Raw genomic sequence first — 25,529 nt, forward strand, 5'->3', positions numbered from 1 at the left:
TATCCTTATTCCTTAATTAAATTGCACTATTTTTAAAATATAATATGCTTATCCTTATTCCTTAATTAAATTGCACTATTTTTAAAATATAATATGCTTATCCTTATTCCTTAATTAAATTGCAATGTTTTAAAATATAATATAAAATTACAATTGCCTGCATTGCCTGCATAATTATATGTTAACTGGACTTTGATCGCGAATATTTTGCCCTGCATAATTACATCATTTATTTCCTAAATAGTATCATTATTTAAATCACATGATATTAGAATTAATTCTCATTGGATTAACTATTGTAATTATTTCTCATTATTATTATTCCTCATTATCATCATAATTATCGTCATTATTATCACCGTCATCCATACCTAATACATCATCTATATCATAATCATAGTCACCTTCTCCGGGTCTCTTGTTATTACCACTATCATCAACTTCATTATCTTCCGCATTATTTTCATCTGAATCATCCAATATATCTCTTGGAATATCGCCGATTTCACTAGTAATTGAATCATGCGATAAATTAACAAATTGATCAATCCATAGACTTTCGATTACTACACGGCAATTGTCTTCGGGTATTGTTTCACCGCTTGTAGTTAATATCTGAGTAGAAGCTTGCTCCTCATTATATTCCTTATCGTCATCTTCTGCAAAAGCTTCTGCAATACGTATATTGATCTCATCATCACTAAGACGAGTATTCTTTTTTTGATCAATTCCATAAAATCCAAGTTCAGTTTTTGAATTGGATTTCCAATACAAAATTAATTTGCACATGGATTCTAGTTTATCCACATTAAGATTTAAGCGACGTTTATGAAATAGCCATCCTAAAGTCGAAAATCCACGTTCGCAAGTTGCTGAGTTAGGACATATTGCAAATAGATAACTTGCAATTCTTGGCAGGGCATCTGGTTCTGGTTCGGTATTAATATATTTCCACCAATTTACGGGATTATCTTTAGCAAAACCGATATCTAGGTCAAATAGCTCTTGCTCATTAATATATTTCTGTATTTGATCACATAAAGTTTCAGCTTCGTAACGGTCGAAACCTAAATTTTTCCTGATTGAAGCTGCACATTTGATAATTCTCATGAGGGCGCATTTTTTAAGTGGCGCATTTCTAAATCTGGGATCCATAAAAAACAAGTAATATACTTATCATCATCGAACTCATCAAATCTTTCATTTATTACTTTGATACAATGACTTCAGAATGCAGGATTTAATGATTTGGATAACTTTTTTAATGTAGCTGCAAGTCTTGCCAAGCTCAGGAAACAATCTGCAAGTGTAGCTCTTCTCGATTCTAATGAAAATACCGCTTTTCTTAGAGGATCCAGAACAAATCAAGAACTCGTAAATTTGAAAAAAAATTTCTCGATTGAATAATCGGTTTTATTTTATCATTTGTTAGCACTTTATCGTGATCGCTGGCCATTTCTTCTAGTGCTGATTCCAAATTTATTACTGAATTTACGGATTTACTAGCAGTAGTCCAGCGTGTCTTGCAATATAATTTTAATCCTCCTCCACTAATTCCTTTTTCTTTAATTATTTGAGCAAGTTTTGCATTAGCCTGATGAGAACTTCTAAAAAAGGTTGTCAAAATATTAACACGTTTTAATAAACGTTTCCCAAACTTCTCCTTGACGATGTCGCATGCAATTAAATTGATAGAATGTGCAACGCATCGCACATTCTCAATCTTTGGATGATTCTCATGTATAATTTTTCATGCATTACGAACATTGGCCGCATTATCGGAAACTACAGCACATATTCAATCTTCTCCAATACCTTCTATAACCTTTTCAATTACCGTAACTAGATATTCTGCAGTGTGCGAATTTTCAGACAAATCAGAAAGTTGATAAAGATATTCTTTACGCGACGGAGTCATTACAATGAAGTTCCAAATTGAACGATGTGTACCAGACGTCCAACCATCAAAGGCTAAATTATAAATTAATATTATATAGTAAGTAAGATTAAATAAAAATGACGTATGATAGCCTATTTAATTTAACAAACCTAACGTTAAATTCGTTTCCTTTTCAAGCTCAGAATTAACTTTGAAGTTCACTTGAGCTAATTCACGTTCAAGTAGTTGATTTACTAATACTTCCCTTGTTGGTGTATTGTACCCGGCATTAAGCTCTTTTATAAAATTGATGAAAAAGGGATGTTCCACTACTCTAAACGCAATTCCGCACGCAATAAAAATTTAACTAATGCACGATTAATTCGTGTACATCTTTGTTCGTTAAGCTCTGTTGAATCATGGTAATCATCCATGTTACTTTGACCTTCAGAGTATTTTCTTTTTTTGGATGACTTGGACTTATCTTGCCGTTCCATTACTTTAGCCATATACCTTCTAACAACTGCTGCTGGCGCATCTGGACAATGGTTTGAAAGATGCTTTTCGAGCTTTGAAACTTCACCGCGTGACCATGTATTCTTACAGTACTTGCAGGAGGCGGCAAATTTGCCAGAACCAACAGCTTCTTCTTTATTAATATCTTCCCAAATGCTATTAGGTGGCCGACCTCCTCTATTTTTTATTTTAATGGGTGAATCTTCTATGTGATCAGTCATTTGAAACAGTTTATTATTAATATTATTATTAAGAAAATGGAAGAAAGTAAAAGAAACTTTAATTCAGTGTTAAAGGAGATGACGGTATTGGGTTTATTAAATGCATGTTACGCATTTTCCTTTAATGAATATAAGCCCCTTAAAAAAAAACTGTAAAAACGTGTAATATCATAATATTAATATGGGAGTTAGAAATGAAAATTCTAACACTAGATAAAGCTTAAAAGAACTAAGACGACGGTAAAATATTGAAGTTTAATCTTTTATTTGTAGATTATTTGATCATCTAAATTATATTATTAATTGGTTTAACTTGGCGTAACTATATGCAAATCTTATGATCAACTATGCCAAAACTACGGAGAAACCTATTATAGAGGTTTCGGCATGTTTCGGCAGTTTCGCAATTTTGACAGGTTTCGCAGTTTTGGCGTTTTGGCGTTTTGGCACTATATAAGAGGTTTCACCTTTCGGCATTAGGCCAAACAGGTTTCGGCAAGCAATCTTAAGCGTGATGTTAAGGCATGTGACGAGATTTATGTGAGTAATTTCACTGTGCCTATTGTACGCGTGATGATTGTCAAAGATTTTCTCGGCAAAGATCAAAATGCCGATATATAACAAGAAGAGTAATACGTCCATTTTATTTTAAAACATCTATAGAGGTGGGAAAATCGATTAATATTGTGATGACATGTTTCAAGAAGCTAGCTGAGCAATAAACTAACTTACTTTATTATGACTTTGTGGAAAATGCAAGTTCGTTTGATTGTTAATATCAATGATTTTATTTTTTTGCTTGATTTTTATTTTACTTGCATGAGGCAGATAAAAGGATTCACTAGCCGGAAATCACCTTTTTATACAATTTGCAGGATCGATCTTGGAATATGCTTTTGGAGAAAATTACGTTAATATGAATACATCATGAAAATCTGATCAACAGCTTCTCCTTAATTTAACAATAAAGAATTTAACGCTATTCATAATCCATATGTAAAGATCATCAAGGGGTCCTTTTACAATAATATACGTAATAATTTTGAGAATATGCGAGAATGTTTGAGAATAAAAGTCCTTGAATCTTCGCTGGCAATCTTATTGTCCAATAATTTTGTATTAACATGCATATACGCTCGAACAATAAAAAATTAGTATGTATGGTCTAAAAGATTGTTGCTAATCGCTACGAGAAAAATAATTAACTACATTTCACGGGTCACTCAGTACTCTAAACGTTTTTTATTTGCAATACATTGAGCTAAAATAAATTACATGGAGCGGGACTAGCCTGGGTATATGATGCCATTCTATGATTGTAGACTATTATACACGATTATTTTTTTGAACGATATTTCTCTATTCTAGCTTGAAGCAAAGGAGACGTATCCACGATACATGCTATGTCATATGATAATCGTGAAGACTCTTCACACTTCCAACCAATAGAAGCAGAATCTATCAGCTAATCATATGATATACGTGAATTCTCTTCTCATTTCCAACCAATAGATGCAGGATTTAAAGAGTAGATCTACCAATCAATCTGCAAGGTGAGAAAGATAACTCTACCTCTGATAATTTTAACCGACTATAAGTAGGAAGGCCAGCAAGAATTTCTCCACTATCGTACTGCGCATTTCAGGTGATCGGCCACATGACCAGTCTAAGCCACAATCGTGAACTTGAATTTATTGTTTGAAGTGTTACAGGTAAGACAATATTCCAACTTATCTTGAGAATACAACTTCGCTAATTCAGGATCATAAGAGAGCTGATTCCCATTTTCGCAGTACCATTCGCCATGTAATCCATAATTCCCATGTATTCCATCGCAAATAGGACATGGTGAGCTCTACGGCTGAGGTGATGTAAAATCATAATTATCAATCCTTCTAAAACTATTTCGGAATTTCAAGTATGGGAAGTGCTCTAAGACGGATTTGATAATTAATTCTGGATTGGGTCTGGCTTCGAAAGTGATAGGCTTGAAATCAGAGGCTTGACCGGAGGCGCTAAAGCAAGGTTCTGCTAACATATCTATCACAGCTTCCGATAGTTGCCATGGCTCATTTCCAGTTTGTTTTTTATATTTTTTGTATAATTTGGAACGAATCTTATCCGTCAAAACGCTTGGTAATCCACTTAATTTGGCATGCCAGTCTAGATATTCGGGGGTTAGTATTTTATTAGACTCTGTCATTTTTCCTTTTTATATGACTGCAAACAATTTAAATCCCTTTTCTCATATAGACCTATTCATTCGAAAAAAAAGATTAAAATTCCCAGACGATCCCCAGCCAGAGGGATCAGACTATGCAACTATCTCAATTTCACGCTGTTCACATTTAATAAAGTAAGATCCGGTATTATACGTACCTTCTATTTCTTCATCATCATGACCTAATTTGCATAATGGGCAGATGTAGTCCCCGCATATTATCGCATCAGTAATCCCATAATAGTCAAAATTTTCAATACTACATTCTCTATATAGATTAGGATATTGATCCAATATCTTGTTGCGAAAATAGGAATGATCGGACTTAGATTGGGATGCAGATGATACACTTGCCGATGTACTCATCTCATCCTTAATCTGATCGTTCCCTGAGGAAACGGGTTTCAAAGTCACATGACACTGATGATCACTAATATATTTTTTTACTTGATCTATGACATTTTGGATTTGTGCATTAGTTAGTTTCGAAATCTCAGTTGCGCTATATGAGACCAACTTGATTTTGTCTATCCCAATTCCATTTTTTCCAAATAACGTGAGGTGTTTTCTAGCCCTAAGAGTTTTCTTGCGCAAGTTATCTTGTGTGATTTTAGCAGGGAGAAATGGTTTCATTTCCTTGTAAATCTTTGATCTTGCCGTTTTATCTTTGATTCTACCATCAGCAGTAAGAGCATTTACCCTGCTCTCGAATTCAAGTGAATAATTATACCAGTCTAAGATTTCCTGCTGACCAGACTTTATTGCTGTATCAAATAGATAGGACAAGTGTTGGGCAGAACCCAAAATCATATTCTCTGATCCATTGCAAGAGGACTTAGTATTGGTAGAGCTGATATTGTCATCACTGGATATGGGTGAACAGGTGTCAAAGGTACCACACAGCTCTTGTATTAGACCCTGTTCTATGATTTGATTTTTATCTAGCGATTCCTGCTCATCATCTTGCTCCATGGATACTTCGAGATCTGGCTTAACTGAAGTCACATGACTCTGATCATTCCCTGAGGGAATGGTTTTTTCGAACTCTTCCAAAATTTCTAAACTCATCCGATGCACATCCTCATATGAATTTTCAGGATACCTGTTAACTGCTTTTATATCGTGCATCACTTTCAAATCCACCGTGGGAATTTCTTCCTGAGGGGTATCTGCAATGACCAATTGAGGAGCAACCACCACAGTTTCTGATACATAAGCAGTATCGGAGATGCTGTCCTGGTTAGCCGATTTACGTAAAAATTTCTTCTCCTTATTGCGTTGCTTTATTTCACTACTAACGATTTTCTTATGAGCCTCAAGCAAGAAACTATCCATATCTTTCTCTTCCAATGGTTTGCCATTAAGGCGCTTCGCAGAGTTGGCAGGTACCATCGCCACCAGTTCTTGTTTATTATAGCAAATCACTTCAGGAAAGGAATTATCTGTTTCCACATCCACCAATGGTTTCTCATGATACTCTGTAACTGAATTAAAGTTAGATGTACTATTGTCAGAAGGATTATCATTATACGTCTGCTCTTCCACTGGTAAGGAAGCCTGTTCCACTATCGCAAGTCTGGTCTCAAGCTCCTTATTTTTTTGCTCCAGTTCCTCAACTCTAACATCGCGTCTAGTATTCTCCTCCATAATCCGCTTTAAAAGTTCAGCTTTTTCGGCTTCAAGCTTGGCATTCTTAGCCTCAAGTTCAATGATACGCTGTTTTAATACTTCAAACTCGGATGGCATTATTGATAAATTTTATATAAGAAGTGAAATATTCAAAAAATAGTTAATATATATAATTATATAGAAACTGTGTCATTGAGAAATAGGTTATAAAGTCATCAGATTTCCGGAACTGCGCGGTCTCGGAAAAATGCCAAGAAAAAATTTTATTAATGCATGCGAAAATAAATACAAATGTTCGGGACGTAGCCCGGGATACACGACGAAGTTTTTATGCTACTGGTGGCGGACTATTATACATAATTATTCTTTTTCGAAATACCATTTAACCCGTTGCTTCTTCATCGCCAGCTCCTTCTCTACGTCTACCTATCCTTTAATAATCCTACAATAACCTCCATTACTCGCTTCACATTCTTATGCAACTCTTTTTCTTCCTCCGAACCTTCTTCCAAGGCAGACTCAGTAAAGCGGATATTAAGAGGACTTTTACTTGTGCATAATATTCTGTCCGAGGCAAAAAGGATGAAATACCATTCCGTGGCTGTTGTAACGATCCTATAGATATAGTCGTAGTCATCCCAAATGCTTCACCCGACTTACGTTTTCTCTTATTTTTATTCACCTGTAAGGCACTTTCGCACTGGATCAGATTCTGCGCAAATCCCATAACTACTTGATGTAGTTTCCCTTCCGTGATGCAAAGAAGTTCCTCGAGGGCTTTGATTGCGTAGTCAACCCGGCCAGTACTTTCTTCACCAACAACTTCGAGCTGAGGAGCTAAGGTAAGCTCTTTATCAGTTATTCTTTTGACGATATAGAGCGAAGCATGGAGAATGGTTGAAATGTATTCACAACGCATGGCTTTGTTACTATCTGCGAGCATAGTCCTAACTTGCGCTTTATTTCCTTTATACATTGTTGTAACTCCTCTTCTTCGTCTTCAAGTTTGTAGGTCACCTATAAAGAATAAGAAGTTAATGACTGTGTATGAAATTCCCGCTTTTCTGACAGACTCACCGGTGGAAATTGTCTGATCGTGCCTATACCATTTCCATCTATATCAAACTTTTTCAATACTTCCTTCAAACTGCGGTATGATGAGAACGCTTTTGATTTTTTATCCTTACACTCCTTAGCGAAGTCAGCAAGTCTTTTCACAGGACCACCTGGCATTCCATAACTAAGAAACTTCTCTTTGGTAGTCTTGAGGAAATCACGACCATTAACCTCTTACTTTTCTAAAATTTCGAAAACCTTTTCACTAAGCTCCAAGTCCTCTTCCTTACGCAAGAAATCTATAAGCTCCTTCGTTTTATATTTTTAATTTCGTCCGCCAACGAGACCGTCTCATTTCCAGCTACAGTAGTGGAGGTGGAAGCTGGAGTATAAGGTGTACTAGTTTCAGACATAGTGTTAAGAGATATTGGGCTCAGATAAAAAATAGTGTTACGTTCCAGAGTGAGTTAAAAATTTATTTCTGTTTGGGAAGGAAAGGGCTGAGCGTTAATATAAGTTTTTATGTAGCACAGCCATTGCATCATCTCACGTAACCCGTTTTTCATATACGTTCAATAAAATAATACTTTATTTATGAAATAAAAAACGTTGCCGGTAGCTGGCCTACATTACATAAAAATTGAGACTATATCGCTATTATATGATGTGAATAAAAAAAATCTAATTATCTTTGCTTAGTGCCTTCGGCACCCCTTCAGCGGGAGGGTATACGATAACATTGATTCCCTTTTCACCACCAAAGATACGTTGGGTTGTATAGGAAAATGAGTAAAAATTGTGTCTTGCGGTTCCATTCTTATTGCACCTCCTACTTCAAATTCACTGATGTTTCTTAAGCTGTTGATTATGATACTATCAGCTATAAATGCGACCCTATATAAAGCCAAATTGGTCGAATCTATATCTTGAAATTGATCTAGACGACGGGTTCTGATTGCCTCCGCGAGAGAAGAGACTCTATTGTTGTTAGCGTTAAATATCGTTACTTCGAAAATATCGTTCACTCCCTCATCAGAAATGAGACAGTTGAGAGTAATATCCCCACTAGCGAGAAACTTGTCAAGCTTGTCAGGAGTCTTGGTCTTATCAGATTCCTTGGTCTTATCGGACATCTTGCTTTCCTAAATACAAGGCCCATGATGAGAAAAACTCACTCGGTCCCAGAGGAACCCTCCCATACATACATAATTTAGGGCATATACATACCTTATTTTGCGTTATTTTCTCTGGGAAAGTTTTTTGCGGAAAGTTGGCTGAACTTCCACATACCACTACATGCTTTATATCTTGCTGGAAAAAAGTTAAGGAGGTATGAGGCGTAATTAGTATTGTTGTCTGATGCCAAGAGTTCTATGAAAGCATATGTAAACGGATTCCTCATACCTTTTCACATGTTGATCTACCGGAAAGACAGTTGGTTTTATGCCTGGCGATCTCGGAATTGCAAGTCCCTTAGCCTTTCATAATATATGCTTTTGTCGTCACTATTAACTTATAGGGAAGGTCCTGTCTTGCATGTAGACCTCCTTTCACATTTTTCTCATGTTTGTTCGGGAAAAAAATAGAGATACTGGTTAGCATATATATTTTCTTTTCGTTATATGCAAAAATTAATATGTCGCACAAGACCTGATTGATGATCCACATTTTTTGTCGCACAATCTGGCCAAAGGCGCTGTGCATGGCTCAGCAAATTCTTCCGAGCTGAAGATCACTACTCCGGGCTGATGAGCAGTATTCCGAACTCAAAATTTCCCGCATTAAATATACCTTGACTTATTATAGCAATCATGACAAGTAATACTAATAGTAAAACTGTTCCAAGTGAAACACTTGCTCAAATATATGAATTGTTTTTATATAAGAAGAAGGATATAATAGCAATTCAGGAAAAATTAGGTATTAATGGCGATACAAATCGCAAGATAGAAAAAACACTTGCCGATTCATATAAGTTATTTCTACATTTAGTGGAAGAAATGGTTCCAATACAGGAAATGCTCGGCATTGTTGGAAATCCTATTCTAGCAGTGGTACTTCGAAGCGATAAAGCCTGCGAAGCTTCTGCAAAAATATCATTTTCAGAATTATATAACTGGTTTTTATATTTGAAAGAGGATGTAATGGCAATTCAAGAAAAACTTGGTATTATCGGCTATACTAATCAAGCAATAACAGAAGAAGCTGATAAAAATGCAAGAATAATTCTCCGAAAGTTTGAGGAATTCCACGGTCCCTTAGAAGATGATCTAGGTGTGATATTACCGAAATATGGTGAAATGGGTGTAAAGAGAATTATGTTTACTGGAGAGGGGCTTCCATTATTTCCGAGGGTCTCTCCTCAACAATTGCACGAAATATTTGTCAAAAATCCAGCTAATACCAGTCGTCTAGAACAGGTTATTTAATCTATATTTTTTTGGCTCAGAAAAAAATCTTCCAAGCCTGGTCCTAAAGGGACCGCTGATGATCACAGCTCCGGATTAGTTAGATCAGTAGAGTACCAGCATTCTGCTTGATCGGCTAGTATTCTATCAACAGCTCTCGATATTAAGGTGGATTGAGTCAGAAATTGACTATTTATAGCTATAGATGTATTGGAATATCGACTAAGTAAATCACTAAGTGCTCCAATCAGATCAGGAGTTGTTATAGTACTCACGAAATTCTCGACATGGGTATTTGGATTAAGTGAAACGAGCCGATCTATGGCTTCTTTGCTAATATTTTCACATCCTTTCAGATCGAGATATTTTAAATTAAGACATGAACAAGTAATTTCTTTGATAGTCATATCACTAATTTCAAAAATCTAAGGCTAGAATTTGAGAATATAAATGAATGGATGCCATTCAAAATTTATCAAATATGTGGCTTAATATGCCTGTTCGGGTGCGGTACATAGCGTTTTATTATATGAATTTGTTATACCAACACGGTTCTGTAAACAGGTTCGTTATATCCAGAATTGACTGTATTGGTTAAGCATTAATAGTTACAAAGAATCTATTTCCCTCTAGACACATTTTACTTTAGAAGCAAAAATTACTTTATGTAATCGTAAACCAGCTTAACAGCAATTGCGGTCAATTGCATTATTCTTTACTCATAATCAGGCTTCCACGCCCAACCCAATAATGGAAGAAACTTCCATTTAAATGATGTCTGTTAATCTGATTTCCATGGTGGAGGTCAGGTCAACATAATTTTTTATTAACTGAAAAAAAATTGAGCATTTTTTATATCAGGTAAATAAATTTCACAAACGTAATTATAACATTCCCAATCGTCATTCAGCTTTCATTGCAATATTATCTGTTATAAAATATTTTGTTTCATCAGCAAATAGAACAGGAAGAGAGTATAAAAAAATCATTATCTAGTATGTAAAGTATAGTTAGTATAAAACAACTCTAGCAAAATATACTTACATTAGAGTTATATTATACTCAACACCGTCACACTGCGATTGGATATTAACTTCAATTATCATCAATTTCTTCAACTTCACGCGAATGTTTATTTCGATCACATTCAAAACATTTAAATAATCTTTCGCATTCATAACATTTTTGGTCCCATCTCATGACGAGTGCTACGGAGATGAGTGGTGTAGGGTCAAGAAGATGTGTAGTGTATGGTCTCCTATGTGCCAGTTTACACAGGCGATAAATAACGCGACGGGCCAAACACGTGATTTGGAGTGAGCCAAAATGCTAATCATCACCTGTGTATGGTTCACACCCCTTATTTTACACACTGTTACACACTGCTAAATATCACCATACACCACACAGCCCTACACCACTGGTATTCGTCTTACCGTCTCATGACCCATCTGTTATATACAATGGATTGTTTTAGATACAAAAAAAAAACTAAAAAACTGAAATAGGAAGATAAGAAGATAACTTACTTTCTTCCCTGATGCGCTGGATTCCCGCACACCCATTCATGATTCACGCAGTGTCCTTGTTTGGACGCGGTTCTAGTAATTTTATGACACGTCTCACAATGGTGCTTGGACGGGAACCTTGTTGGCATTATTGAATTATTTCGTAAGTGGGCTTCTCTAAATAATTTGATCTTGTTACATCACTGATTTTTAATTTATAGGCTGGTACTGTAGTACAAGGTCAAACCCAAAATTGCGGTATTGTGAGAGTTTGAGAGTTTGAGAGTTTTTTTTCTCAATTTATTTTCATGGATAACGACGAAAGTGAGAAATTGTCTAATTATTCGGCCGAAACAATAGACGATGATGAACCACTGGATCTGGATATAGATGTGTTACTACAGCATGCTTCCTGTCGTTTAAACAGACCCTGTATTTGCGCTCGTAAATTAACAAGAGGACTCTATAATGAAATTTATTTGCTACGTTTCGAAACTGGACCGGATTGCATCGCTCGACTCTCACGCGAACTAACTCATCCTGCATCAAAATTTGCTAGCGAAATTGCGACTATGAAATATGTCGCTCAAAATACTAATATCAGAGTACCGGCGGTATACGATTGGAATGGTACTGCGCAGAATCCCATAAAAAACCCCTACATTTTTATGGAACGGCTACCTGGACAGCATTTATATCGAGTTTGGTATGAGTTAACTGTTGAACAAAAAAAGTGCGTTTTAAGCCAAATTGTTGAGACATTGTTCGAGTTATGGACGAAATGTCGTTTCGAAGAGATCGGTTGTCTTTACATGGATGAACAATCTTTAAGTGATTCATTTATAAGCGTAATAACATCTTATTTTCATTTATAATTGAATTGGAACCTTACATACAGCACATAATAATTATTATAATATTCTACCATATAATTAATTCATGTAATAAGTCAGCGACGTCGACTTTCCGAATAGGACCTGTTGTGAATCCTTTATTTTACTTTGAAGGAAGAGATTCTATTCCTAGTTTCACCGGCCCTTTTAAAAGCTTGCAAGAGTTTTATGGCGCTTTGATTCAAAAAGAGAAGGAATTCTTCGAAATCCATGGTGCTCAAGAATTACTAGGAAAAAAAATAGATTACGGAATGGCAGTAACTAGAGTGAAAAATCTAGTAAAGCAATTAGACTTACTTCAATCCAAGCTATCTAATATTTTTGATGAATCAGCAGATCAAAAACCCTTTACTCTTGTCCACAGTGATTTCGATGCACAGAATATGCTTGTTGAACGTTCCTCAACTAATGATATCAAAATTATAGGTATTATTGATTGGGAGTTTTCACGTACAGGTACTTTATGGGATCTATGCAAATATCCAATTTGGATCCAAGAAAGAGATGAGCTGTCCACCAGTGATACAAATTTGCAGGAGAATCATGAAAGACAAAATCTAAGAGACTTTTTTTACGATGAGATGATAGTAAAATTGGGGAACAGAGTTGGACAGATGCTGAAAATGAAAGAACAAGATAAGAGAATTGATGAATTAGAAAATATGTTTACTTTTATGATTCATAAGTTCGATACTTTAGAGGGCTTATTAGAACATTTCTTTCATCATTATGGGTCAGAAGCAAAAGCCAATATTAAACTTGCTGACCCTATCATGCGTTTATTTTGGGGTCCAAATCTTACCAAAGTTCAAATTCCATCTGAAAGAATTATCAATTCATATTTGTTATCAGTAGATAAATTATCAGACACAGAAGTAAAGGTTCCTAATCACTACGTTGCATCAGTATATTGTGAACTTAAATCTAGAGATTATAATTTTTCTTGGCAACAAGCTTCTGTTATAGCATTTCACATGAGGAATAATGAATTAAGTCTAAAGAAAAATTCGGCTAACAAGATTATTTCCCTTTCGAAAATTGAAACATAGAGCATTAGAAATTAGAGGTCATTTTATATATGAAGTTTTTAAAAACGTGATTTTTTTAAGGAATTTTACTTACAAATATTTAGCAATACCTAATGTATTTTTTGAATAATATAGCAATATAATGTATTATGCAATCATGTTGTGATTCTACTTTTTGTATTGCGCTGAACTCTGTTGCTAGCTACTATCAGAAAAATTAACTGAACACTAAAATTTTTCATTACCCCTTCACACGTTTAAAAAATTTAAAGTGAAATCTTTATTATATTTTTTTGTAAAGTAATACATGAGAAAGGGCTGGCCGGTTAAGAAAAAATGAAAGTAAAAATGATAGAGTAGCAGGATGTTTCAAGGGAGGAAAGGCATAAAAGAACATGCCTGCTTGATAAGCCTGCCGAGCCCTAACTCAAAATATACTGGCAGTTCCTTCCCCGCTACTCCGCATTATTATTTGCACTACTCGCATTATTGTTATTATTTGCACTACTACTAACCTCTCTTTACTATCTACCCATCTCATAATTGATATTACTATTCTAAACTTTGGATCTCCTCCACCATAATAAACATTTTTTACAGTTTCTTTCCCAATCTTTTCCCCAGTAAGTTGACGAATTTTACATCTAACTGTTTCAAACGCATAATCTAAAGTTTCCCCTTCTTCCTTATTCGAATCAAAAACTCGCTTAAAACGGTTCCTATTTTCTTCAAGGGATAAATCAGATAATCGACTAGAAGAACTTTCACTACTAGAGGAATGGTTGGCCACACTCAGTTGATCAAAATCGACCTGAAGCCTTTGGGCAATTGCATAATGTTGGATCATTTCATTTTGGAGAGCTTCAATAGAGGTCTTGATCGAAGTGAATTCAGATAAAATGTTGCCAAAATCATTATGGCAAGCTTCTTCAATATTATTGAACCATCGATAAAATTTTCTGCGCCTCAGCATCACATGAATTGATCTTTTTGATTTCTGTGGTAAGTTTATTATTATTTTTGCCGAGCTCCGCAGTGAAAGAAGAATTAAGACGCGCGGAAAGTTCATTGGTGATTTTAGTATTAATTTCTGTGGTAAGTTTACTGAAGATGCTTTCGATTTCCGATGTATTATTTTTTGTATCAAGATCATTGACGATTCTAGTGACATGTGCGGAAAGTTCATCGGAAATTTTTGTTTGAGATTTGATCACATGGTAGCGATCCCCATGATTAACACTGGACCAATGAACAAAAAAACAGCGGTTAAGGTCAAAAAAGGCATGACTCCCGAAGAGTTGAGCAATGATAAACTGGACATGATTAGGCATAGTAATTTTATTAAGAGATTTTATTGGTGGATCAAGTTTTTTAGATATACTTTTTTTAATATGCAATCTCTTGCGTAAATGTGCTGGGAAAAAGGTTTATTTTATACTGTATGCTTACTACGCGCGAAAAGAGAATTTAACCCGATTTAAATAGATCAAATAAAAAATTACGTTGCTTCATTATGTGTACTTGTCATTATTACATTTTTTCATAATTATATTTTTTCCACCTAAAGCAATAAAATGACGGCCTGGATCCCATCTAATAATAACAAATGTCTCTCCCCTGAATTGTAATAATAGCGCTTAAAAGAAAATCTGAAGAATTACAGTTTTATGACAACTTAATGTGACACTAATGGAGCAATGCTATGTAGCGCCTTACGGCAAATTTTCCGTTTATTTCTAAGATCTCTTGCGAAACAGAAGATCGCATGTGGTGCATCTTTGTTTGAGTTCACAACCCCTATTTCAATTGTAATCATTGTAATCACAAAAAAGGAACATAAAATGAAATGGATCGAGGTCTGTAGATGACGAATCGCACATGTATAACTAATTCCTATTCAAAAATGGATTAATGATTAACCAATACACGTAATTTGAATGCGCTAACGTCGGTAGTATAATAAAAATTTACCGTTTATCTGAGGATCTGTAAATTCTAGATTCTGATCGCTCTATTTCCATTTTTGAATTTCTTTTTAACAATGCCCTGTCTTACGATCTGCATGTAAATCAGGATGTGTTTTTTTATTAGTAATTCAGAACTGCGTAATGAGTGAGATAGAACATACCAGAACTCTGGGGAAAGTTCATCACTATAGCAACACAAAAATATTGCTCTTGGCCGGGGTTATTAATAGATCCTCTAAAAATAACGACTGCGGATGCTCTATCCCATCCTGTGAAAAGTTTAAATCTTTTCGAATATGATGAACTCGGGTTTGATCTAATAAACAATGTGAAGATTCAATAAATCAAACTCGCCCACATGATTCAAAAAGAAACATTTTATGTTAGCGATGAATTTATTATATTTATATTATGTTTAAATAATAAAAAACTGTGATTTTGCCAAGGAAAAATTTTTATTAATATGTACGAAAAATAAATATAAAAGTTCGGGACGTATGACAATTTTCTATAAAATTCTAATACTATGACTCATTATGATTTATTAGTTCCATTTATTATGCCCATCTTTGAATAACAACTATTTCTTATTCACATAATGAATTTTTATTGATATAATCATTTTATTGATACAATAGTTTTATTGATACAATGATAAATTATTTATAACTAAACTAATAATAACTAAACTAAATATAACTAATTTAAATATAACTAATCTAAATATAAATAACTATAAATAACTAAACTATAAATAAATAATTATAAATAAATATTGTATAATTATAACATCATATTCTTCAATTATTTCAGTTAAATATTCTTCTATCGGTTAAATATTTATTTTTCGGCTAATTGTTTATCTATATTCTGTTCAGTATATTATTCATCTGATCATGTGATTATTCTAATTTTAAAGGTTATAGCAGGATCTGCATCAGTATAAAGTAATGATAGTACTAATCCTTCTGTTACTTTAGAAATAAAACCTCAGATATCTCCAAAACAGGTTATAAGTCATACTTTTGGTAAATTAGCCCTTTTAATTTTTAGGGCTCAAAAAATCATTTTTTGTAAATATCTCAGCATCTAGTGGTTAGTGCTCCTAACAGATCAGATCAGATCAAATCAGATTTTACTTAGATTTAATCTGATCTGAAATTAATTAAATTTGATTTGATTTGATCTGATCTGAATCAGATTGGTTTAAATTTAATTTAATTGCCGGTCCGCCACTTAACAGTACAAAATGATCGGCAATCTATAATTAATTTCGACGGACTTTTATATATTAAATACTATTGCTCTGGAATGGTGTTTGCACTATCTTAAAAACATGTCACAACAACATAAATACTTCAAAAATTTGCTAGAAAAAGGTATTACATTACCTGGGTGTGTTTTCCAAAACCGGTAGGATCAAGGTGTGCCAAAAAAAAACTAAAAAATAAAAATAAAAATATATATTTTTTTTTTTGTTATTTTGTTAATTTGGTAAAAAAATAATATATATTTTTCAATAGTGTAAAAAAAAACCTCGTAAAATTTGCAAAATTCGTGTATAAAAAATCTTATCTTAGCTAAAATATAAGGTGGAATGATGACTTCCTCCAAGGTAAACTTGTTAAATTCTATATCGAACGATAAAAAAATTTTTTTTGTGGCTTATTCACGTTTAATGTTATTGATTGGTGAGTCATCGTTACATTTAAACGTGACCTTGTGGGACAAAATCGACATCAAAATATGCCAATTAACGTAATTCATATAAAATCTGCGCCAGATCTACAAATTAATTTTGTACCGTTGAGTGACGGACTGGCAATTAAATCTGATCTGATCTGAATCTGATCTGATCTGATTTGAATTTGATTTGAATCTGAATAAATATGTTATAAATTCTAAAGCTATGTAATTCAACCAGAATTATGCACTTAACTCCGGCAGGAATTATTGAATTTCCTAAAAAGGAAATTTAGGTTACACAAAATTCCAAATTGGCTCCTATAAAAATCAATTTTTGTGGAAGGGCTATCGCTAAAAAAGGAAATGATCGACATATCCATTTTGGCTGGAGTTTAAAATTATGAATTAATTCCAGCTGGCAGTAAATGTAAATCAAGAAATATAATAATGCTGATGCTTAACATTTTGTTAAATAACTCATCAGGCATTACACTGGTCAAAAACCAGGCAAACGTGGCATAGTAGCCTTTATCTTTATTAAATTTATTCGAACTTTGACAATTTACAAAAATAAAAAGAAAAATATAAAAATAAAACTAACTAAAAACAAAGCTATATAGTCTCCTAAGAAAAAATAAAGTAAAAAATTAATCTAAAAAAAGAAAAATCGCATTACACTAAATTTCCCCAGATCTTCCCCCTTGATATATTCCAACCAAAGTAGAAGCAACTATGCTAACAAAATAACGAATAGCGCGCCCACTATAAAAATCGACACTCCATCCTGCAAAAGCTGTTATTAAGTAGCACCGTTAGACGACCCATAAAACCCGAAAAGTGATTAAACCAAGGCAAACCATATTTCATCGAGTTCTTCAACCAATCGGTTCCGGAGTCACGTGAATCGTGTAGGGTCGGAGGTGGTAAAGATGAGTAAGGTATGTACGTTGACAATGGCAGATTGGATGGCTTCGGAGTAGTTTTCAACTTATAGGTAATGTTCATCGCGTTTTCCCATTTACTTTTCTCATAAGAACGCGGATTCCAGATTCGTCTTCTGAATTTCTGGACAAAATTGTTATGAATAGCAGCGATAACTTTAATCGCAGAAGTTCTTGGAATGGATAAATCAACAAATAAGTCGATGAAGAGTTTGGGTAAGCAACCACGGATAAGGGCGAAGGAGGACCAATTTGTAGAAGAAAAGGACCAGCATGAAAGAGAAGTAAGTTTAGCTATAAATGGAGTAGGATCAGTATCAACCAAATTACTCGCTTCCAGAAGTTTGGAAATCAAATGATTTTGATAAGATTGGAGAATTTGCTGCATAGGCAGACGTCGTCTTTTGCACATAAAAAGGTGCATCAGGTCTTCCATGCGGTCGATACAAGAACGGCACGTTAATTCGTCCATGTATAAGTCTGGTCGGGTCCGTTTAAGCTTTTCCAGTGTAGGCAAATCATCCAAGAAAAGTTTGAATTTAAAGGTTAGGTGTCTTGAAGCGTGCTCGGGAGTAAAGGATGCATCATGAGAGGGCTTAAAATTTAAAGTGAACCAAGTAAGTTCCCAGTCAACAATATAATCTATATTAGTTGATAATAAAGAAATAAAGTGAAATCGCGTTAAGTTTAACAAATCGCGCATTAACTGCGTTTGATAATATTGTTTTAGAAGGTGTCGCGGATTAAATTCACAAACAACATCATTGTCATAAATTAAGACAAAATCATGGGCAGAGGCCAGGTCCATTCCAGAGATCAAAATACTGGATGACGCGGTATGAGCAGTATTGGCCAAAGAGTCAGCAAAATCGTTTAAGTAATTGCCAGAATGAGCTTTAACTTTGACGGGAAGGACAGTCAAATTTTTTGAGAGGATAGTTCGCTCGATAATAGCCCAAAGTTCAAAATTTGTAGTTTTATAGTACAAACGACTATTTGAGTAGATAGAGGAAAAACAACTTTGAAGACCATCAATGGCAGTTTGCGAGTCAGTATAAATAGTAACTTCAGAGTCGCGTGGAGAAATAGTTAAAACTGCATAAATAGCTGCAGCCTCAGCTCGAGAAGAAGAGGGATTATCTCGTATGAGGCCGTGAGCATAAGTGGCGATAGAGTTAGAAAAACCTGCATCAGGGACTATTTGCATCCAAGACCAGCCCATAGAGACATCGGGAGTGCCTAAATTAATAAGAGACCCATCAGTGAAAAAGATATAGCGCGAATCCGAGGAAACGACCAGCGGGGAATTTGCAAAGACAGCAGCAGCCGAGGATTCAATAGTGACAGGAGTATCAGGGGCTATAGCGGTATCTGCAGAAGAAGAAACGGAATCAAAATCCAATCTACTATAATAAAGACGGACACCATCTTCTATATCAGCCCAGGTAAAAGATGAAGTCACTTCAGAGGTAGTACGTCTAATTCGTTCATTAGTAGTGGGCAAAATAAGCGAATGTTGTAAAGAGACCGTAGGCGTACAAAGGGTTAAATCAGCATTCCGTTTTTTGGAAGGAGGCAAAGGAGTATGAGCAGCGCAACCAGGGCAAGGTGAAAGTCTAATAAGATCACCAGGCGAAGATTCACAATCAGGAGAAATCCAGTGAACAATAGAACAAGTACCACGACTTGCTTGGACTAAAAGTTGTTTGCCAAAAATGGGAGAACCATAATCGTCCAACGTGACAATCCAATTTTTTGTAGTAGGAGAAGAAGATGAACAAGGAGTCAAATCATAAAAGAAAGAGTCAATCGTAGGCGTAAAATTAAACTGATCCAGCAAACGATTATTGGAGTCAGGAATAGTGGTAGCTTGTTGAATATCTTGGTACCAATAAGGGATACGGCCAGGGCCACGTCGTCCAACCAAATTGTCATAGTAAGCCTTCCAGGAAATTAAATGAGTTCCTTGGGGAGTAACAAGCTGAGATAAATAAAACAGTTGTCGTTTACGCAGGATGGGAAAATAAGCTTTAAAGGCTTTAGGCGTCATGCATTCAAATAAAGGAACGCGTCCATCTATCAAGGACAAATTTGGAAGCTTCGATAATTGAGTGTGAAGCAACCGAAAAGGAGTAGAAGACAAGAGAGCAATAGTGCATGCGATATAATCTTTCTTGAAAGAAAATAGAGAAGACCATATAGACCAATCTTTAATTAAAAGGGGAGAAATAGGAATCAAAAAATTATATTGAATTAAACTCAATCTATAAATAAAAAGAGATTGAATAAAAACAGAAGAAGAATTAGCCATTAAAAATAAATTAGTAATATGACATTGTCGTTGATGAGCAAACAAATTAATCAAGCCCAAGGCTTGAGATAAAAATAGAATGGGATTGGGTAAAGAACGGGAAAAATTTGCTTTGTGCTTTACAACAGATCGTATACTTCTCGTTATTAGGTGGCAGTCAGATTCAGACAAGTGAGTAACTTGCATCCGGTATTCAAGTTTCGGTATAAGGACAGCATTATGTAAATAAACAACTTGTTTGGATGAGAGCTTTGCAGGGCGGATGGTTGCAGCGAAGGAGCAGCATTCACGTTTGAGTTGTTTCTTGACAAAATCCCGGGAGCATTTAATGTTAAACCAGACACCTAAAAATCGAAAAGAAGTTGTCATGGGAATTGGGGTAATAGTAATAGAAGGAACACTATTTAAAGAGGATAAATCCAAATTAAAAGTAATAGGGGATAAAGTGGAATTCGAAGTCAAAGGCAACGAATTAGTAATTAACACATATTTGTTATGATTGGCAGAAGTGTTATTAATATGGTAAAATTCTTCTGTAATGGATAACATAAATTCCATGCCAGCTTTTGACGAGGAAATAAGAGTGGAGTCATCCATAAATACTAAATTATTAATCTTCAAATCAGGAGAAGAATTTGGAGAATCGATCAAAGATGATGTAGAAAGAACATAAGGGTCTATCATTTCATTTTTCAAAACAGTAAGTAAGGGATCAATATAAATAACCCATAAAAGAGGAGAGATAACTTCGCCTTGGTCAATACCAATGCGAACCCTATAAGCAGGCGTAGATCCATGAGCAGTGAAAACGCGATTAGTGCGTTTCATGAAAAGCGATAAGATAAACTTAACAGCAGAAGCAGGAAGACGTATTCGCTCTAAAGCAAAACGTAACATTGTCAGATCAACCGAGTCAAAAGCTTTAGAGATATCTTGGGAAAGAACCCAAAGCGGGTTTTTGTTGATATCAGCATCATGGATAATAAATTCTAGAGTAATGATAGGGTCGTGGCAAGAACCACCAGGAAGACCAGCGAAGTTACCACCTTTTAGAACATCATGTGAAGCCATAATGGTAGAAAGGCGATTATAAAAAAGTTTGACAAGAGATTTTCTAATCACTTCAAGTAGGGTAATAGGGCGAGTATTTTTTAATTGACACTTCCATTCGTGAGGTTTGGGGATGGGAAAAACCATTGCTTGTCGCCATAAGTCAGGAATATCAGCTTTGGAAAGGCATGCTTGAATCAAAATGAGGAGTAAAGCCGAGGTACGAGATCCGAGATGCTTGAGCATTTCATAGGTAATCATGGAAGGACCAGAGGCTTTACCGTTAGGAGTAGAAGAAATGGTGGATAACCATTCATCAAGGGTAGGGGGATTCATTAAAGAATCATAGATGGAGGAGGACACATCATCCATAGGTTGATAGGCAGAAGACCATCTATCAGGTAGTGTATCAATAGATACAGGAGGAGTGGACTTTATAGGTACAAAGTTTTGGAAATGGTTAACAACAGCGTCATCTATGTCCTTAGGAGCAGTTAACAACTGAGGTTGAGAAGGATGGTCGATGAAGACACGGTCCAAAGTGATACGGCGACGGGTGCGAGAAAGCGCTGAATCAATAAAGGAGGAAAGGTCAGTTTCAAAATTATTATTCCTATCGTCCAAGTGAGCACGGATGGAGGAGTCTTGAAATTCTTTTTCTTGAAGTAAATGAAATCCCCGTAAGGATTTTGAAATATTGAATAAATCATCAAGAAGTGACTTGAAATTATCTTGTCGACACGATGAAAGAGAAAAAGGCAGAGTAGGAATGAAAGTAAGAACTTTCTTATATAATTGAAGAATGTTTTGAAGTCGATGCAAATGTATAGACCACTTATGTTCATGAGCAACAGAATAAGTTAAAGGATATTTGCGCAATAGACGTATCGAATGCATTAGGCGATTTAAAAACCGATAATTTTGAGTTAAAATTTCCAGATCTTTAGGAACCTTAGGAGTATAATTATTGCCAACAGTAGAAGAAGGTAAAGTAGCGTTGGCGGATTTAAGGATTCGCGAATGAAGATATTCGCACATCTGATTGATATGCCAGGAGGAAAAGGTTGATGGTGAAACATCACATAAGGCATCAGCTTTGTCAGCAAATTCCGTCCATTGAGTATCAGTTACAGAATCAAATTTGAAAACGCGACGGGTTTGGCGCTTAAGTTGACGAGCGCGAGCCAATTTGGTAGAGGCAAAAAGTAAAGACATATCATAATATGTGATGACAGGGTTGTGATCAGATGTGCAGATGTCTTGAGCATTAAAAATACAAGCAGTAAGAGCAAATCCTTTGAGAAGAGGGCAGGACCATACATAATCAACACGAGTAATGTGGTTATTGCGTTGAAAGGTACCTAAAGAGCCGGAAAGATTAATGGGTGTAAAATCTTCATAACCATGAGAAAGGAGATGAAAAAGTAATCGGTGTATATGTTTTGAAGCAATTTGAGGTTGATTAAAATAAATAGGATAATATTTATCTAAATGCATATTAAAATCACCACAAACAGCATGATAAAAACCAGCTTGTTTAGTAAGGATAAGTTGTTGAATGAGCAAATCAATAGTGTCAGTGCGCAGAACACTTTCAGCAGGGGGAGGGATATAAATAACAAATATACGCAATTTAACATTGCCTTTGAAATATAAATCAACAGAAAGCAGTCGTGAAGAATGGGATTTGAAATCTTGTACATGTGATGCAAGAGAATTTTCTATAAATAGGGAAACACCACCAGAAGAAAGAATTTGTTTAGAAGTATCCAAATGCGAAGAAAACACAGTATAATTAGAAAGTCGTTTGGATAAAAACTTCATTTGTTTAGGGTGGATATGAGTATCAACAATACCGCCAAAGGAAATATGTTTTAGAGAAAAGAAGGTAGAAATCTCTTCTAATTTAGTCTGACCATGCATTTTAAGGCCATTAACATTAAAAGAGGAAATATTAAATGAATTGGGGATAGGAGAAGTGTTACTAGGAGAAGAAAATAATGATTCATGTGAAAAAAGTTCAGTAACATTATCGGGGTTGGGAGGGTTTTGTACAAAGGTGTCATAATTAAAATTATTGTCCGACATTAAAACACAATGATAAAAACAGTCGGGGAGATAAGATTTGAAGAAGAAAATTAAATAGAAGAAGCTGAATCAGCTTGTTCTAGGGGAGCACCACCAATGGAGCTAATGAATTGTTTGATATGACCAGTAAGTTGGTCCAATTTACTTTCAATAACGACTCTACTATTTTTGAGATCATTAATTTCTTCTTGCGTGGAGGAGATAGGGGTAAAAGGAGGAGCATTTGGAGAAAGGTGAGAAGAAGGAAGTGATGTGTCAGGAATAATAGTGAATGTAGGCGAAGGTCGCGTTAAAATGCTTTTGGGGGGCAGTGAAGATTTAGCGGAAGACTGAATATTAAGCGGAACATGAGTTACAGGGGCATCTTCTTGCATGAGGTCCGGTTCAGGTTCATTGGGCACAGGAAGTGGATCGAGGCCAAGGTGTGATTCAATACGAGTCATCCGTTGGTCAGCAAGTTCAAGAGCGGAGATGCGTTTGTGAAAGTTGGCAACTTCACATTGTAATTCTCGCAAAAGGTTTAAAATGTTATTAGCATCATCAGGAGATAATGCAGAGTTAGGAGTTTGTCGGGGTAAGGGACGTGCTGTAGAACGAGAGGAGGAAGAAAAGGAGACCGATCGTTCTTTGCTATTATGGCGGGCACGTTGAGAGGTATTGGGAGGGGGTTTGTTATGATTATTAGCATTATTAGTGCGGTCGTGGGAAACGTTATTGGCTCGTCCAGAATTGGGAACAGATCGATCTTTAGATTTGGAGCGAGATCGAGAGCGAGAACGTGCATTGGCAGTATTAGAATTGGAGCGATGAGGTTGATTAACATTAAATCGTTCTTTGAGTTTTGCAACAGGGTCGCGAGTGCGACTTCTACCTCTGGTTTGTTTGAGTGGGCAAAAATTTGGAGCACAACCTAATTTGCCACATCTGCGACAAAGTTTGTTAGTATTATCTGGGGAGGACCAGAAAAGCACTTTGCCTTGGAAGCTGACAGTCTGTTCCATAGCAGCATCCATGGTTTCTTGGGAATTGAAGGTGACATAAGCCCATCTTTTGGGCTTGTAAGAGTTTAGAGAAAGCGGCACATTGACAGCTTTAGCGCCAAGGCTACGAGTAAGGGGAGCCAAATTGATATCCTTAACATTGGGGGGAAGTTGGGTGAGGGTGGCAACGTATTGACGGCGCGCAGCCTTTCGGTCCACAGTATAAGAACATGGAGTAATTCTGAGGCAGGTGGAGAAACAGTATACAGCCCATTGGTCGGTAAAACGAGCGATAGAATCGGCGTGATCATAAACAATGCGGGCTTGCTGAACTTTGGCATTAGGCCTGGAGAAAAGGCGGCAAGAGGTGATATTACCAAATTTCTTAAAATAAGCCATGAGGTTGTCTTTTTTAATGAAGAAAGGGATATCGGTAACTTGGATAGCCCGGAGATCTTCATTGGATCGGAGTTGGCGAGGGCTCATGTGCATGAAAGATTAAGTCGGAGAACTCAGGATGGGTGGAACCAACGCACAAATCGCGTGCTTCAGCTGTATGGAAGTGGATAACGAGGCGTTTGGCTTCACCAGAGCCAGTCATACGTGCTTTTCCAGTAAACGACTCGTAAGTTTCTAAAAAAAGGTTATTAACAGCCTCAATAAGGGCTTTGTTGGTAGGGAATTTCTTAAGAGATTCAGGGGCAGCATTCGGTGCAGCCGCAGCCTGAAAATCTTCTCTGGTTATGGCGGAAGGCCACCACTGGATCTGAGATGATCGTCATCTGGAGCACCATTGGTATCCAAATTGGGCGACGCGTTAGGGGGTTGTTGCAAGTCTTTGTTTAAAGGTGCGTGCGTGGACGCGTCCACATTTCCAGAAGACGCGACGTGACTGGGCGCAGTTGGCGCAGCAGATTTTTTCGGGGAGGAGGTCAAAGTATTTTCGCCAGAGATATTTTGTTGAGGAGAAGAGGAAAAACCATCTACTCCAACGTCAGCCGTCTGGTCATCGGCAACGTAGTCTTCTTCCATAGAATTTTCGGTAATCGTGCGATTACGTTTCTGCTGGACAGTGTTTTTACCATCGGAGCTTGAGTTATCAGAGTTATTATTTTTTCGTTCTTGACGGGAAGCTTTCCTACTGTTA

At 35.9% G+C, this 25,529-nt stretch overlaps 6 protein-coding genes across 6 annotated transcripts; 2 read left to right on the forward strand and 4 right to left on the reverse strand.

Annotated features, from left to right (window-relative positions):
* Positions 1–4,471: 4,471 nt before the first annotated feature.
* OCT59_024600 (uncharacterized protein) lies at positions 4,472–6,172 on the reverse strand (the record flags this gene model as incomplete). The annotated part of the gene is made up of 2 exons (XM_025311845.2): positions 4,472–4,779; positions 4,996–6,172. The coding sequence occupies 2 exons, from the start codon at positions 6,170–6,172 to the stop codon at positions 4,472–4,474; spliced, it is 1,485 nt and encodes a 494-aa protein (XP_025167775.2).
* Positions 6,173–7,479: 1,307 nt separating this feature from the next.
* On the reverse strand, positions 7,480–9,087 carry OCT59_024601 (uncharacterized protein; the record flags this gene model as incomplete). Its single annotated transcript, XM_066132691.1, has 6 exons — positions 7,480–7,483; positions 7,544–7,566; positions 8,530–8,664; positions 8,750–8,833; positions 8,927–8,942; positions 9,077–9,087. 6 exons carry the CDS (start codon positions 9,085–9,087, stop codon positions 7,480–7,482), a joined length of 273 nt encoding a protein of 90 aa, XP_065991551.1.
* A 246-nt stretch (positions 9,088–9,333) lies between these two features.
* On the forward strand, positions 9,334–9,951 carry OCT59_024602 (uncharacterized protein; the record flags this gene model as incomplete). Its single annotated transcript, XM_025329520.2, has 1 exon — positions 9,334–9,951. The coding sequence occupies one exon, from the start codon at positions 9,334–9,336 to the stop codon at positions 9,949–9,951; it is 618 nt and encodes a 205-aa protein (XP_025167770.1).
* Positions 9,952–10,013: 62 nt separating this feature from the next.
* On the reverse strand, positions 10,014–10,337 carry OCT59_024603 (uncharacterized protein; the record flags this gene model as incomplete). Its single annotated transcript, XM_025328172.1, has 1 exon — positions 10,014–10,337. One exon carries the CDS (start codon positions 10,335–10,337, stop codon positions 10,014–10,016), a length of 324 nt encoding a protein of 107 aa, XP_025167769.1.
* A 688-nt stretch (positions 10,338–11,025) lies between these two features.
* Positions 11,026–11,587, reverse strand: OCT59_024604 (uncharacterized protein; the record flags this gene model as incomplete). The annotated part of the gene is made up of 3 exons (XM_066132717.1): positions 11,026–11,188; positions 11,367–11,381; positions 11,460–11,587. 3 exons carry the CDS (start codon positions 11,585–11,587, stop codon positions 11,026–11,028), a joined length of 306 nt encoding a protein of 101 aa, XP_065991552.1.
* Positions 11,588–11,746: 159 nt separating this feature from the next.
* Positions 11,747–13,494, forward strand: OCT59_024605 (uncharacterized protein; the record flags this gene model as incomplete). The annotated part of the gene is made up of 2 exons (XM_025321856.2): positions 11,747–12,286; positions 12,388–13,494. The coding sequence occupies 2 exons, from the start codon at positions 11,747–11,749 to the stop codon at positions 13,378–13,380; spliced, it is 1,533 nt and encodes a 510-aa protein (XP_025167768.1). The 3' UTR covers positions 13,381–13,494.
* Positions 13,495–25,529: the final 12,035 nt, after the last annotated feature.

Source organism: Rhizophagus irregularis, chromosome 5 (assembly GCF_026210795.1).
Source record: "Rhizophagus irregularis chromosome 5, complete sequence".
NCBI lineage: Eukaryota > Fungi > Glomeromycota > Glomeromycetes > Glomerales > Glomeraceae > Rhizophagus > Rhizophagus irregularis.